The sequence below is a fragment of the Megascapheus bottae genome, unplaced genomic scaffold (assembly GCF_031878675.1).
Source record: "Megascapheus bottae isolate mThoBot1 unplaced genomic scaffold, mThoBot2.hap1 H_2, whole genome shotgun sequence".
In the NCBI taxonomy this organism is placed as follows: Eukaryota; Metazoa; Chordata; class Mammalia; order Rodentia; family Geomyidae; genus Megascapheus; species Megascapheus bottae.
In genome coordinates, this window is record NW_028327859.1 from 85934 (window position 1) to 100790 (window position 14857).

Here is a 14857-nt window from a genome sequence, read left to right on the forward strand (position 1 = left end):
GTTACAGGTCAGAGGCCAGCCTAGGCTTCATGGTAAGTTCCACCCTACCATGGACAGACTGCACAATGAGGCCTTGCCTAAAAAAACAAAACAATGACAACTATACCTGAGCTAAAAGATCCGAAGCCAAGGCATAAACCAAGCCACATATGTAATTTTAAAACTTCTCAGAGCCCGTGGAATACATTTAAAGAAATGTGGAAATTACTTTATAATAATATACTTCCTGTAATCCCATCATTCATATCCCATATATACCATTTAGTGAGGTAATTATAGAAGAATGATTACTGAAATGTTTTATGCTTCACATATTTTGCACCCAGTTTTCAATATCTTGTGGATATTCTACACACCTAGCACATCTCAATTTATATTACAAACCACATGGCTTGGGAGAAGTAATTTAACCATTGTGATTCCACTCACTTTCCTGTACAGTGGAGTTAATTAAAAATCACTTATATCATAGGGTTAAGGGTGAGATTAAGTCAGCCAGAGAACCATGCTCATAGGTGAAGTTCCCAGTTAGATATCACTGTATTAGGGAGAAGGTCATTTACTAGCCACTTTGCATAATTAAACTTTTAATTTAATGGGTTTTTTCTTTCCATTTTAACCTACTTTCCCTTCCTTCTTTCTTTCTCTTCCTTCCTTCCTTTCTTTTTTCTTTCTTTCTTTCTTTTCTTTCTTTCTTCCTCTATTGTTTTGTTTGTTTATGTGATTTACCAAGGAATCAAACCCAGGGCTTCATACAAGCACTCTCCCACTAAGCCACATTTTCAACCCCTCTGAATTTTTCTGTTGGAAGACCTAAGCAAAACTTCAAAATGAACATTCCCTCTTTTCAAACCATTTTTGGCTCCTCATGTAGCTGAAAGGTTAACATAGCTTCAGAATGTTCTCCCAAGTACTGATGGCTTGATGGCATTCTGTGATAAAATTCTGGAGATCTTAACACACATGCATGTCAAGATGGCGAAGAGGCCCAGACTGCATGCACACATATCATACTGTGTAGAAACCAAAGCCAGAAGAAGCAGGGAAGTACTGAGAAGACTACCATTTACCAATGAGCAATTCCAGAGCAAACACTGAGCCATGTGCTTTTCCTAGATTCATTCACTAAGCAACAGGGGTGCAAAACCAAGCAGGGAGAATCCTACAGAGCAGAAAAAGAACTGGTGAAGAGTACAGCTTGATGGTATAGAGCATGGTTAACAAGCAAAGCAGGAAGCCCAGGATTTGATCCCCACCATCCCCAGTGACAGCAAAAGATGGAAATGGACTGTCTGAAGGATTTTCCAAAGTTGGAGGGAGCACTATTGATGGCTCTTATCTCCATAAAGTTCCTTCGGTGTCTTCATGATGTGGGCTGTATTGAGGCCTGCTATATTTGCTACACACACACACACACACACACACACACACACACACACACACACGGACTACATTTATTGTGGATCCCTTCCTCTGCCTCTGTGCTGAATACAAAAGATCAAAGGCAAGACTTAGAAAAGGGAGCCATTTTCTATGGGACTTCAACCCTCCATGGATGCCTTCTTTCTTTGTGATGTTTCGATGAACCAGCAGGCTCCAACTAGTTCTTTCATTACACTAAGGAAAAGAAAGGGAAAAAAAAACAGTCACAGCTACTGGTTTTTTTTCTATTAGTTCTATTTATTAAGAGACTGGAAACTCATGTGAGAAATCTGCTCTTCAAGGTAAGAGCCAAGGAAATGCGTGGGGACAAAGTATTGTGTGCACACATGCATGTGTGTGCATGTGTATGTGTGTGTGCATAATGGCACCAGGGTAACAGAGAGCCGAGTGGCTGCTTCCAAGCAACAAGAGTACGTGGCTCTTGTTACATCTGGCTGGCTCAGCAACTATCGGAGTTATGGGGCTTCAGGGGATACTGTCTAGACCAGTTCTCTTGGCTTTGGGGTTGGCAGCACATAGAACCTGAAAGCCAAATCATGGTACAAATATCTCTCTGCATTTTGTTTTTCTTTCTGGTAGACAGTCAAACTGGATGAAAACTGAATTTCAAACAATTACCAAATCACAAGAAGATAATAATATTATTAATAACAATAATAATAAGTACTGCTAGAGGCTTTCTTCAGTTCTTGATAGACATGTTTTGGTTCTGAAGCTTAAGCATGACATTTCAGAAGGTAGCAAAGGGCAGGTTTTGATGCCCTGCTTTTCCTGTCAAAAATGCTAATATCTCTCCATGGGTGTTTTCTGGTTTTTGCTTTTAATCCTCCAAGATAGTAATATGTCAGGAAGAACACAACACACATAATTGAAATAATTTATTTACCACTAGAGCACCACAAAAAAACAAACATACATTGTGTTAAAATACAGCATAATTGGTCATCAAAATACAAAACAGCTATTCTTATGTTCCATTTTTTAAAACCATGCCAACCACAAAATTTTACTGCTGCAGACTGCTATCCCATGCACAGTCTATCACTTCTCCCTTCCCCCCGCCCCTCTTGCAGCAGTGTTCAAATTTTACTTGTGGGAAATAAAGATCTTATAGAACCCTCAAAAAAGAAAAGACTTACAAGATCTTAGAGCATTTAAAATATGATCAGTGCATTCATGAAGAAAGATAAAATACAAAACAAAAATGTCATTTTATCCAAGAGCAAAATACCTGCAGAAATCAAAGTGACCTACACAGAATTGATTTTCTTTTTAAAATTGACAGAATTTTAAGACTTCAACATAACTCAAATCTGGCTTTGGGTTACATCCGGCGAAGGGTTATTCATGATTTTGATAACTTATCTCTGTTTATTCTGGTTTTCAGACTAGCCAATCAAATTCCCCATTTTTATTAATGACCAGGAATTTTTTTAAAAAAATAAGAAAATATTCCATATCAAGCAGTTTCTCTTTGGATGCCTTACTAGGCGGTCCTTTAGGTAAAACTGCAAATATTCTATTTTTTATCTATTCTTTTGTATTTTAATAAGTGACAATTATAATCCTATCAAACCTGGAGACACAGAATCTCCTTTACAGTGATGTGTCAGATTATTTCCAAAGCAAGTAAGTGCTTAGCCACAGATCTAAAATACACTCCAATGAAACAAAGACTACTTGGCTCCTGGGAGAATTTGGCTTGTGCCATTTCAACCATCAAAGAATGTCTGTGCAAACTTTAATTCCAAGAAGATAAATGAAGTAATTTGTGTTCATCTGAAATTTTTCCCTTTCGGGGGGGGGGGAAGATCATCTAAAATGGGTACCTTTCAATCCTCCCCAACATTAAAAAGAAGAAAGTAAAAAGATGTTTTAGAGTCTGGTATCAGTGCACATGCCTGTAACCCTACCTATTCAAGAAGCTGAGATCTGAGGATCATGCTTTGAAACCAACCTGGGCAGGAAAGTTCATGAGACTTATATACAATGAATTACCATCAAGCTGGAAATGGAGCTGTGGCTCAAGTGGTAGGGCATTAGGCTTGAATGAAAAAGCTAAGGGACGGTGCCTCGGCCCTGATTTCAAACCGTACACACACACACACACACACACACACACACACACACACACACACACACACACACACACACACACACACAGTTTCCTTTGCACTCTGCTTTTAAATGACAATCAAATTCTGTGACATATTAATTAAATCAAGTTAGACAAACCTATCATAGCCTGAGTTCAAATCAATCCTAAGCCTTTTCTAGACTACATTTTGCTTACTTGTCTATGTCTCCACAGTGTCCCCCGTTTCCCGCAGAGGATTTTTAAAATCTGACTTGACTTAAGAGCAATGTTTAGAAAATAAGGGAAGAGTTCTCAAATCAAATCAACCTCTTTTTATAAAAGAAAGAAAGAAAAAGAAAAGTGGACCCACGTAGCTTGTCATAAGAACAGATACTACATAAAGCACGAGAGAAAATACTATGAAAAATGGATTTGTAGTTCAAGTCAAAAATCTCAGGATTTTACTCATAGGACTGGCCAGGCAAAAAGAAACATTTTATAATTGTGAATAATTATTTTAAAAGAGTTCAAATTTTAAGTCTAATCTAAATCATACTTGACCTTATCATTATTAGAGTATAAAAAATAAAGTAAGAATTTACACATTACATGTAAAGTAGTTAATATTTTGATCTAATAGTTTCCAACAGTGAGATCTGCAGATGTTTTTTTCAATTACGCTGCCTTTTATAACCAACTATCTTAATAATACAGGTAAGGCTATATACACCCCCAAACAAATGAAGAAAAACAAAAACCTGTAACATAGCTCTACTTTTAAGGTTCAAAGTTTGACCAACACATGTATCTCCATATTTCATTGGTTTACTAAACTGCAAAAGAACCATTTACAATTAAAAGGAAGAAAAAATCTAACAGACTTATTCTGACAGAAAGTTTTCTTTATTAACATAGGCATGGTAGTATTTGAACCTTACACCAAGTTTCCTTCTGCAGTCGGTACAAGGCAGGTACTCCGAGTATTTCCATCTCACTACAGACCAGCTCAGGCCATCTAATAAGTCACTTGTGTGCTCCTGCCAATCACATGACCTCTTTTTTTCTTCTTTTCTTTTTTTTCTTGCTTTCTTTTTTCTTTTTATTTCTTTCTGGCTCATTTGAGTTCAAATTCCTTCAGCCAGCCATACATTTCTGGTCTCCACTTTATACACCTGTTTTATTTTCCAAGGGCAATGAAACGTTCATTATATAGTAACACACAATAAATAACTCATGATTAACTCGAAGGCTGGGAAGGATGGCTGCACATGTCTCAGCAATACAGAAAAATCAAGTGAGGTGTGGGATAGGAAAGACAGGGCTTTTTATGTTTTGTTTTTGTTTTATTTATTTTTTGTTTTCTTTCACATAATTAACACAAATTCTTCCAGTGTTTATTTTTTTCTTTAAAAAAAAGATTTTGCTTCTTGTGTCTGTCTCTCGCTTAAAAAGGAGGTGAAATTCAGAATAAAGCCTTCCTTTTTTAAATTTTGTTTGTTTCTTTCAATGCCAGTTTTAACAAACAGAACACGACCTGGTACCGCTTTTTCAAAACTTTTTGTTTTTTTATACTGATAAACCGAGGCTCTCTTGTGTTTTCTTGTGGTGAACATTGTTGACATCATCATTGTTGTCATTCTTCATCATCATCATCATCATCATCATCATCATCATCATCTTCACTGTGAATTTTGTCTGGTCACTTGGCCCGGAATCTTAGCTACATTTGCAAGACTTGACAATCATATTGGAAAGCTGCTCGATCTTGGGGGTTTTGCCAATGTAGTAGAGAATTGTTAGAGGTTCCAAATCTTGGGATACACAACAGGGAGAAGCAGAAGCTTCTGGATTGATGGTGTTATACAGGCTGAGGACCTGAATGGACAGTGCAGAGAAGACATGATATAACAACAGACCAAACAAAAATAAAAAACAATGCTTTTAAAGAACCATTTCAGATAGTTTTGTAAATCATTCACAGCACTGAACAGGTAATTTTAATTATTTGGCCTTAAATGTTTTTTTAATTCTCTGGTCAGACTGGTATGTGTTTTACACAATCACCAAATTGAGTCATTCCCCCATAGCATGCTTGCCTGCTTTTCTTTCTTCTTTTCCCTTCCTCCCTCCTTCCCTCCTTCTCTTCCTCTCTCTCCCTTACTCCCTCCATCCTACATCCCTCTATGTTTCTTCCTTTTTTCTTTCTCTATCTCTTTCTCTGTCTCTCTCTCTCTTTCTCTCTCTCTCTCTCTCTCTCTGACTCTGTCTGTCTGTCTGTCTCACTTGCTCTCTTTGGTATATATTAAAAAATAATTCTGTAAGAGTCATCTTAGACAAACTTCCTGATTCCATGATTTTCTTCTTTTCTGTCCTTAGTAAGTCTGCTCTGATTACAGCTTTGCTTTGCACACATTCCAAGACTCTTAGTGTTTTGCCTTGTTTCTATACAAATGTGTAACTGAAGATGATTCATGACAACTCATTTTAAATGGTCACATATATGAACAGCTTTTTTGAGAGCAGGGACTCTATAGTCTTTGTACTCTGTAGTCATAGTAAGTCTTCCAGCATAAAACAACCCAACATGAGAAGAGTTATCAAGGTTCAAGAAGTAATGCACCCATAACCTGACGAATATAACTGTAACCCCTTTATACATTATCCCAATAATAAAATACAATTTAAAAAACAATCCAACAAATATGAGATGCCAAGTTAAAAAAATGCATGGAAAAGTAGAAAAATAGGATGATGTATTCAAGTCTCATTAGAAGTTTACCCCTGGATACAGAAAAAGACACCTGTTTGCAAAAATCAAGTTTTCTTGTGTTAAGTATTTTCAGTGGTCAATATGATGGCACCTAAATTTACATAAGAAAGAAAGAAAGAGAGAGAGAAAGGAAGGAAGAAAGAGTGAGGGAGGAAGGGAGGGAAAGGAAAAGGGAGGAATGGAGAAAGGAAGGGAGGGAGGGTGGGAGGGAGGGAGGGAGGGAGGAAGGAAGGAAGGAAGGAAGGAAGGAAGGAAGGAAGGAAGGAAGGAAGGAAGGAAAGGAGTCAGGCAGGCAGGCAATAAAAGAAGGCAAGGGAATAAAGAAGGAAGGAAAGAGCTCATACCATGTAATCCAGACTGAGTTAAGAAGGACTGCCATTCAAGGACAAAAAAATTGCAAGAACCTATCTCAATCATTAAAAAGATAGGCACTGTGGTACTGTAATCCTAGCTACTCAGGAGGCTGAGATCTGAGGGTTGAGGTTCAAAGCCAGGCCAGGCACTAAAGTTAATGAGACTCTTACTTCCAAATAACTACTAGAAAAGCAGAAGTGGCACTGTGGCTCCAGGGGTAGGGAGGTAGCCTTGAACTGAAGAGCTCAGGTACAGAGTTCAAGCCCCATGACTGACAGGGGAAAAAAAAAAAAAAGAATCTCTCTATCGGAAGGAACTGGGAACATAAGTGGTAAAGTTCCTGCCTAGCAAACACAAGGTCCCAAGAAAATTTAACCCTCAAGATTGTCCCCTCCCTCAAATAATCATTGATCATTTAGCCATTGCTTCATAATTACACGGATACAAAGAATGACATAAAAAGCAGTGCACATTCTGAATTGTTTACTTTCTTACATCTTTCCATAGGGTAAATGATAGTGGTTAGACGGATGCTATCATTCTATCATTAATCTTGTACCTTTTTTTCTCCATCTGTCCCAGAAGGATTTATGACTTCGACTAATAGAGGTATAGAGCCAGGCACTGATGGCTCTCACCTGTAATCCCAGCTACTCAGGAGGCTGAGATGTGAGGAGCACGATTCTAAGCCATCCTGAGCAGGAAAAACCATGAGACTCTTAGCTCCAATTAACCACCCAAAAGCCAGAAGTTGAGTTGTGGCTCAAAGTGGTAGAGCACTAGCCTTGAGCAAAAGAGCTCGAGGGCAATGTCCAGGCTCTAAGTTCAAGCAGCCCCCCCCAAAAAAATAGAAATACGGAGGGTCCCCATTGGTGGCACAGAACATTTCCAAGGATGCCATTAATGTGTTAGTCAAACAACAAGTGACCTTTTCCTCGAGATTCATTGCCACATTTTCAGCTTAAGACAGAAGATCTGTTCAGTGCAGCAACACTGACTACATTATAAAGCTCCCCCTGGCTTCTTGGGTAACTGTCCAAACCACATATTTGTGACCATCATAGTTATTCTTCCTCTCCCCTTGAAAAACAAGCATGGTCTCAGCTTCCACACACTCCCTCTGTGTATCGCAGAGGAGAATTGGGTTTCTTCTTGGCAACTGGGCTTTGCCTGCATTACAGCTACTGCTGCAGTAGCCCAGAGAAGCAGCCTGCCCAGAGGTGAACACAAAAGGGTGGGCATGTGTAAGTGTTCCTCACATGGCCAAGCACATGGTACTCCAGAGTGCTAAATCCTACAGGGGGTGGGGGCTGGGGGGTCTGGGCGAATGGATCTGGGAGAAGGACTACAGAAAAGGGAGACGTATTGTCAATTAACTCCAGCCTCTACAGCCATTTCTAAATAAATAGACTTCATATTCTACTAACCCGTGATTTTTTCAGAACCAGAGAGTGATTTTTTTAGAACTCAGATTGTCCAAAATAATTGATAATAGCCCCCCCCCCCAAAAAAACTCTTGAATCCAGCTGAGTGCATTATGCAGTCTTTTTGGCAGAGTTTCTTTTTCCTACCCTGCAGTGACGGCAATTTTTTTAATGCCTCTTTAATCGAGAGATTTACAGAGGCATAACGTACAAACTAGAAACCTCACATGCAGCCACATTTTAGGAATTAAACTCAGGAAGGTCGAGTAAACCCGCATCTGCCTATAAAAGAAGACATGTGAGCCCTGGTTTGTCACTAATTTTCTTCTTTTATCTTTGGTAAGTCATCCATATCATCTGCACACAAAAATTTTACTTTGTTTCCATTTTAAATGAAAGGCTTGAAGAAGAAAGTGTGTGAAGTCTTTTCCATGGCTAAGATCTTAAATCATTAGCCAGCAAGAGAAAGTATATAGGCAAATATCATCATTACTTTGCCAATCTGAGCTGGGAACTGTAGGCACAACCTTGAACATGCCTTCTGAATTCAGCCTTCTGGCCTTATCCTCACTGAAGCACCCTGATAAAATACTCAAATTCTTATTTGCTTTGAGTTATATTAAACATGACAAAACACCAATATTCCAAGGCAATTTCATATATACCAGATATTTTTGTATCCCACAACAAGTTTTAAGTGTGGCCTTATTATTTCAAGGATCATTTTTAGTATAGATATTCCTTTAGCCAGAGAGCTTCAGAAAGATTAAATGATTTCCTAATTGTGATACACTAACAAAACAGTATGACAAAGAGTCAGATGAAGTTTCCAGTATTCTTTCTAACATGACAGTTCCTAAGTATAACACAGCCTTTTTTTAATCTGGAGATCTGAGTCCCTTCAAACCTCCACTATACATACAACTAGACTGATTATCGTGATTCAAAAAGGGGTGTTTTTTAAAGTTCTTCCCTATCTGTGCTTTTAGCTATGAAGAATATAAAATCACAGCTCAAAGCCAGACAGGGCAAAAAAGTCCGAGTGACTCTTACTTTCAAAAGCTGCAAATGGTGCTGTGGCTCAAGTGGTAGAGTGCTAGGCTTGAGCAAAAGAAGCTCTGGGACAGTGCCCAGGCCCAGAGTTCAAGCCTATGACCTACAGCTTTAAACTGACGACTGTGTTACTTTTTGGGTTTTCTTATAGCCTACATTCATCCTTCTCTTCATCCATAAAAAGTGTGTCTAGCAGCCATACAGGCGATGTGGTAGGAAGACACCATTTCAATTGTAATTCAGTTAGGTATACCTAGGTAGAATTCAGCAGGTAAACCTGGAAACCTAAGAATGGAAAAGCTAAGTTAGCCAAACACTTACCCTGCTATGCTGAGTGTCTGAGCTCCATAAGTATGGACATGCACCAGCACAGAAGTTGGCATTGTACCCTTTGGGTTCGTGTATCCATTTCCACCCAAGATCCCTCTTGAAATCAATGTAAAGTGGACGCAGGCAGCAATTATCCTGCACATTTCTGTTAAAAGAAAAAGCAAGGCAGACTTTTAAAGTTGATTTCCCATCTACCTCACCCCTACCTCACACCAAATCCAAAACCAACCAAATAAACAAAAGCTATTCATTTACTCATTGTATGTGATAAGCCAATATTATGGGCCACAAGTTGATAGTCTTTGTGACCTTTCTGGTAGAACATTGTGGAGATTCATTGGACTACGTTCTTTTATAAGTTCTAGACCCTGATTACATTGGCTGTGAGAGAAAAAGTCAACCTCACCCTCAAATAATTAGACATAAAGAAGAAGGTGGTAGAGAGAAACTAAGTGTTATCAGAGCAACATTATCTTCCTTTATATTTTACATTTAAGAAATTCAACAGCTATTTTCACTTGATGGCATTTTCCTTTGAGAATGTATCCTGTATTCCACCATCTGCTAATTCATCTAAGAATCCCAACATCAAAGGTTAAAAAAATTATATATATATATATATACATGTATGTATGTATGTATGTATGTATGTATGTATGTATGTATGGAGTCTTGCAGCTATAACCATGGCCTCTGGAAACCAACAATGTCATTCTCTTAGTGCGATGCTGGTGGCTCACACGTGTAATCCTAGCTATTCAGGAGGCTGAGATCTGAGGATCACAGCACAAAGGTAGCCCAGACAGGAAAGTCCAAGAGACTCTTAACGTCAATTAACCACCAAAAAGCCAGAATTGGAGCTGTGGCTCAAGTGATAGAGCATCAACCTTGAGTGAAAAAGGACAACGAAGGCTCTGAGTTCAAGCCCTAGTGCTAGTACACACACACACACACACACACACACACACACACACACATGCGCAATGCCATGTTCCTTATGGCCTGTTACATACTGAGCAGAGAAGACCCTATACTATACTGCCCAGGACTCTCAGAGTAAAGATCCTTCTTCTCACCAAGTTTAATAAGAAAGAATTTTCTCCCTCCATAAAGTCATGTGGGAAGGGGAAAGAAATCTGTCCTCTATTCCCCCACTTCTGTCAGATCCTCTAGCCTATGGCATGGCTGACAGGATGCTTCTGCTGTCTCATTGCTCTTACTATGAAGATCAGCGCACAGACCCTCTAAAGAGGGGCAAAGTCTCCCATGCTGCACCTTCCTGTAATCCCATATCACTGCTATAGATATCAATGAACATTGACTTTGGTAGGCACAAGGATACAGGGAACTCATTTTCCTTATCAGTACCAAAGTGCTTTCAAGGAATTACCTTTGAGAGGTCTAGTTTTCTCTCTTCTCACATTAGATTCAATACTAGAGCGCTGAGGAATATGACAGCGGGGGGGGGGGGGGACAAACTATTCTTAGTCTTTGCCTGGATGGTGATATTATAAGACGCAAGACCTTTGCTGTCCCATGCCAGGTCTTGAACACTGAGTACCATCCAGGACAATGAATAGGAGAAGAATGCCAAGGCAGAACAAGGGTGAAGCAATGTAATTATGTGGTTGTATTTTCATTTCTTTACCTAAAGCAATAGGCCGCATCCAAAGCACGCTTCTTCCGCCGGCTGGATTGTTGTGACTCAAGTCTGTAGGAGGGTAACAACATTAGCAGGAGATGTGGGGTCTTCCCACTGTTTTTTTTCCTAGTGGACTTTATAGTTTTCTGATCACCACTGGTATATGTGGAGGCACCATCAATACCTTGAAAAAATGCATTTGGGTAATAAACATTTAGCTTTTACCTTCATCATATATCATCAGCTATATATTTTATTTTCCTCTATTGTCCATTTGTCACAAATAGCAGTGATGGCCGTGGTAACAGTGGCTGGCTAGCATCACCCCCCCCCCATGGCAATGGATATAGCACAATAGGACCCCTGAAGGTGGCAGTGAACACTTTTAAATGGGGTTCTTGTTGGCAGGCACTTAAGGGTCCATGGCAGGGTCAGAGGTCTTCTGTAAAATCTATAGAAGACTTTGACCCAGGGTCCAAGAGCAACTTAGGCAGTTTATTTTCATCAGTCCTCAGCGTAGTCTGTGTTCAAACCCTGGACACCAAAACCCAGCCATAGACCATGCCTTGTGACCGCTGGTTCACTCTCTCCCCAGGACTGCTAAACACAGAAGACTTTCCGAAGAAACACATACTGAGACTCAGTTAAACGGTAGTGAATTAGGTTCAAGTCAAACAGAAGTCACCCTTACCTCATGTTATTTTGGGAAAGCTAAGAAGAAAGGGCTTTTTCATTTATATTATGGCAACCCCAACACTTTCCCTGATTCCATCTGAGATTTAGAAACTAGAGCTCCCCAAAGCATGCTCAAGAGACTGCCAGTTTAAGCATTTAATCTCCCCACTCGGGAGAATTGTGGCTCGGTTGGAGACTGAAATAAATCTCTCGGCCTCTGGGAGTATTTTTCCACGACTAAGGGCCACGGTAACCCTCCTAAAGTATGAGGAGGTCATGAGCAATGGAAGTGGGGGAATAGAAACCTGGGGCCTGATCTGACAGCATGGGTTGGTGTTACACTGGGCACACGGGGAAAAGAGAAGACTTCCTGCTCACCTCCCCTATCCTGCCACCACTGGACACAGCAAGTGACTGGAGCCCTTTGCCTTGCCTCATTTTCCCTGCATTTTGGCTAATTCATTTAAAGGGAAGCATGGGGAAAACTGAAGCTTTGTTGGACATTGTTCATAAGCTATTATGAAAGTCTAGTAAGAAAGCCACTTAAACTACGTTTAAGTGTAGACTATGAAAAGGTGGGGGTAATCTGACCTATGAAAGGTGAGTTACAGGACGTAAGGAATGAGAAGACTACTCTTTTTCTTCAATGAAATCTATTTTTCAGATGCTGAGATCTGGGTTGAGGGATGGGCGATGGGATTTCTTGAACACATGCTGTCTACTTCTAGAGTATCTGAATAGACAGGAAAGGGCTTAACTGATTATTTGATATTTGATAGGATTACTGAGCCATTTAGTATTGACCCAGTCATCATGGGTTATTGAGCACTGAAAACTGGAAACTCATCTTTCTCTAATCCTTTCTTCCTCCAAGCATATGATCAACCAATGAATGACAACCCCTATAGCTCACCAACCAATCCTATTTTAACATGCAAATTAACTTTATCCAACAAGACATGCTGGCTGAGAATACCCCTCCCCTCACACACCTTTTCATATGACCAAATTTCAATTACCTGCAAATCTTGCTTCTAGCTCTTCACTTTTATTTGGGATGATATAATTATTAGAAGGTACAAACGTACAGCATGGACAGTGTAAACTGATTTTAAATCCCAGGTTCCTGTCTGAAAAACAGTAAGTCAAAGAGACCATTGTACATGCGTTCACACCCTGAAATCTGTAATTGATTTAAATAAATTTGGGCTGCTGATCACATGACCAGGGAGAGGAAGAGAAGATGGTTTGCAACCTTTATGGTGAAGCCATTCGTGGACAGCATCGGTTACGTCGAAGGAGAGCCATTCTCCCTCTCCTCTTGTCTTTACAACTTTGCTGTCAATGTAGCGCTGGGTCGGTGATGTTAAGTCCTTGGATTTGAGAATCTAGAGCAGGAAAGAGCAAGGACAAAAAGTTCAGTTGGCAACACCGTGACTAAACCCAAACTCGTGACTTTAATCCAGTTCATTATCTAAAATTAGCCACCTAATGTATCTACATAGTATTATGTGTGGTCACATACATTATATCATGAACCTAGGTCATTGGACATGTAACAACGAGCCACTAAATCAACTGAGTGTTATGAGAAAGGTGACAGGAACCATAAAGAAAGAGACAGTAATTATTTGACTTTGCTCACATAAGCCTTGTAGGATAACAGCCATAAATTCTTGGCTATTAAGTTAATGGCCTTGCCCTGATTTTCTATTTCTTTAATTTGGGGGACTGGAGTACAGGGGGCAGGCAAAGGGAGAGGATCCATGCTCACTCTCTTAAAGTGTTTGAATTGTAAATCTCCCTCTAATAAAGAGAGTAAAAGGTCCCAATTGTGTTTCCTAAATCTCCTAGCATTAAAATATGTGCCCTACCTCTGCTTTTGAGGTAAACCTCTAAGTGGGAGTTTTACTCTCAAAATGACTTGCTGTGATTTATAAAGATATTCCACATCCTGTAGCCTAAGCATGACTTTGGGAAGGAGAAGTCTGGCACAGCGTGCAGATCAGAGTAAAAGCAAATCAGCCTGAGCACTGACACTGAGACTTTGGAAAGATACCTCTAGCTCAGGCAAATAAAGAAAACTGTAGAATGTTTTTAAGGAGGGAATATATGAAGTAGATTATAATAATTCTATCTTGGAACGATAGTGTTTGCTTTTTCTTTTCTTTTTTCTTTTTAATTTTCTTTTTCTTTCTTTGTTTTTGTCAGTCTTGGGGCTTGAAATCAGGGCCTAGCACTGTCCTTGGGCTTTCTTAAGGCTAGCATTCTACCACTAAAGCCACAGCACCATTTCTGGCCTTTTCTGTGTATGTGGTACTGAGGAATCAAATCCAGGGCTTCATTCATGCTGGGCAAGCACTCTACCACTACGCCATGCTCCCTGCCCAACAGCATTTTCTGATACTGAGCTCTTCAGTTCAAGGCTCTATCCCTTGAGCCACAGGGCCACTAACAATAGCATTTTCTGAGACAGATTGTGATCCTAAAGCTTCTGGATCCACAGTAAATCCATTTCCAAACCCCAAGGCCTGCTTTTTCTTCAATATCCAGGAGCTCAAGCCCTGGCATTTTACATTGCCCTTCTTGACCCTTTGATTTTCTGACATTGAGATTTGAATTCAAGGTATCACATTCACTTGCTAGTTCATAGCTGCTGTTCTTCCCCTTGAACCTTGCTTCCAATACTTCTTAGTCTGATGCTAATACTAGGGCTTGAATTCAATGTACTGCACGCATGCTTGGCTCTCTCGCCCCAAGGCTAGTACTCTTCCATTAAGCAACACTTCTACTTCTGCTTTTTTCCGGTTGATTGGAGATATGAGTCTTAAGGATTTTTCTGCCCAACTAGCTTCAAATCTGGGTCTTCAGATCTTAGACTCTGTGAGCCACTGTCCCCCAGCCAAACATTTTCTTTTAACTATAGAAAAAGTAGCCATAGAATTGGATCCTTGGTGTCCTTCTTAACTTTATACAAGCCCCTCTGCCTGTAACCTGAATGAATTCCACTAAGTGACGAGAAGCTAATCATATTATCTGATAAGCAAGAGTTTCCTCTGTGAGCTAAAGCTGAGTTGCATGACTCAAGG

The 14857-nt window shown here is 39.8% G+C and overlaps 1 protein-coding gene across 3 annotated transcripts in view; it reads right to left on the minus strand.

Moving 5' to 3' along the window:
- Nucleotides 1-3697: 3697 nt before the first annotated feature.
- Nucleotides 3698-14857, minus strand: part of LOC150038946 (transforming growth factor beta-2 proprotein) — a 75698-nt gene continuing 64538 nt past the window's right edge. For 2 of the 3 annotated variants that reach the window (XM_090328191.1, XM_090328192.1), the window contains 5 exons: nucleotides 13024-13156; nucleotides 12788-12898; nucleotides 11100-11277; nucleotides 9443-9596; nucleotides 3698-5395 (listed from right to left, as the gene is read on the minus strand). In XM_090328191.1, coding sequence (XP_090184317.1) covers nucleotides 5237-5395; nucleotides 9443-9596; nucleotides 11100-11277; nucleotides 12788-12898; nucleotides 13024-13156 — 735 coding nt within the window. In that variant the 3' untranslated portion in view covers nucleotides 3698-5236. The remainder of the gene's footprint in view (nucleotides 5396-9442; nucleotides 9597-11099; nucleotides 11278-12787; nucleotides 12899-13023; nucleotides 13157-14857) is intronic. The other variant, XM_090328193.1, reaches the window with a different exon arrangement.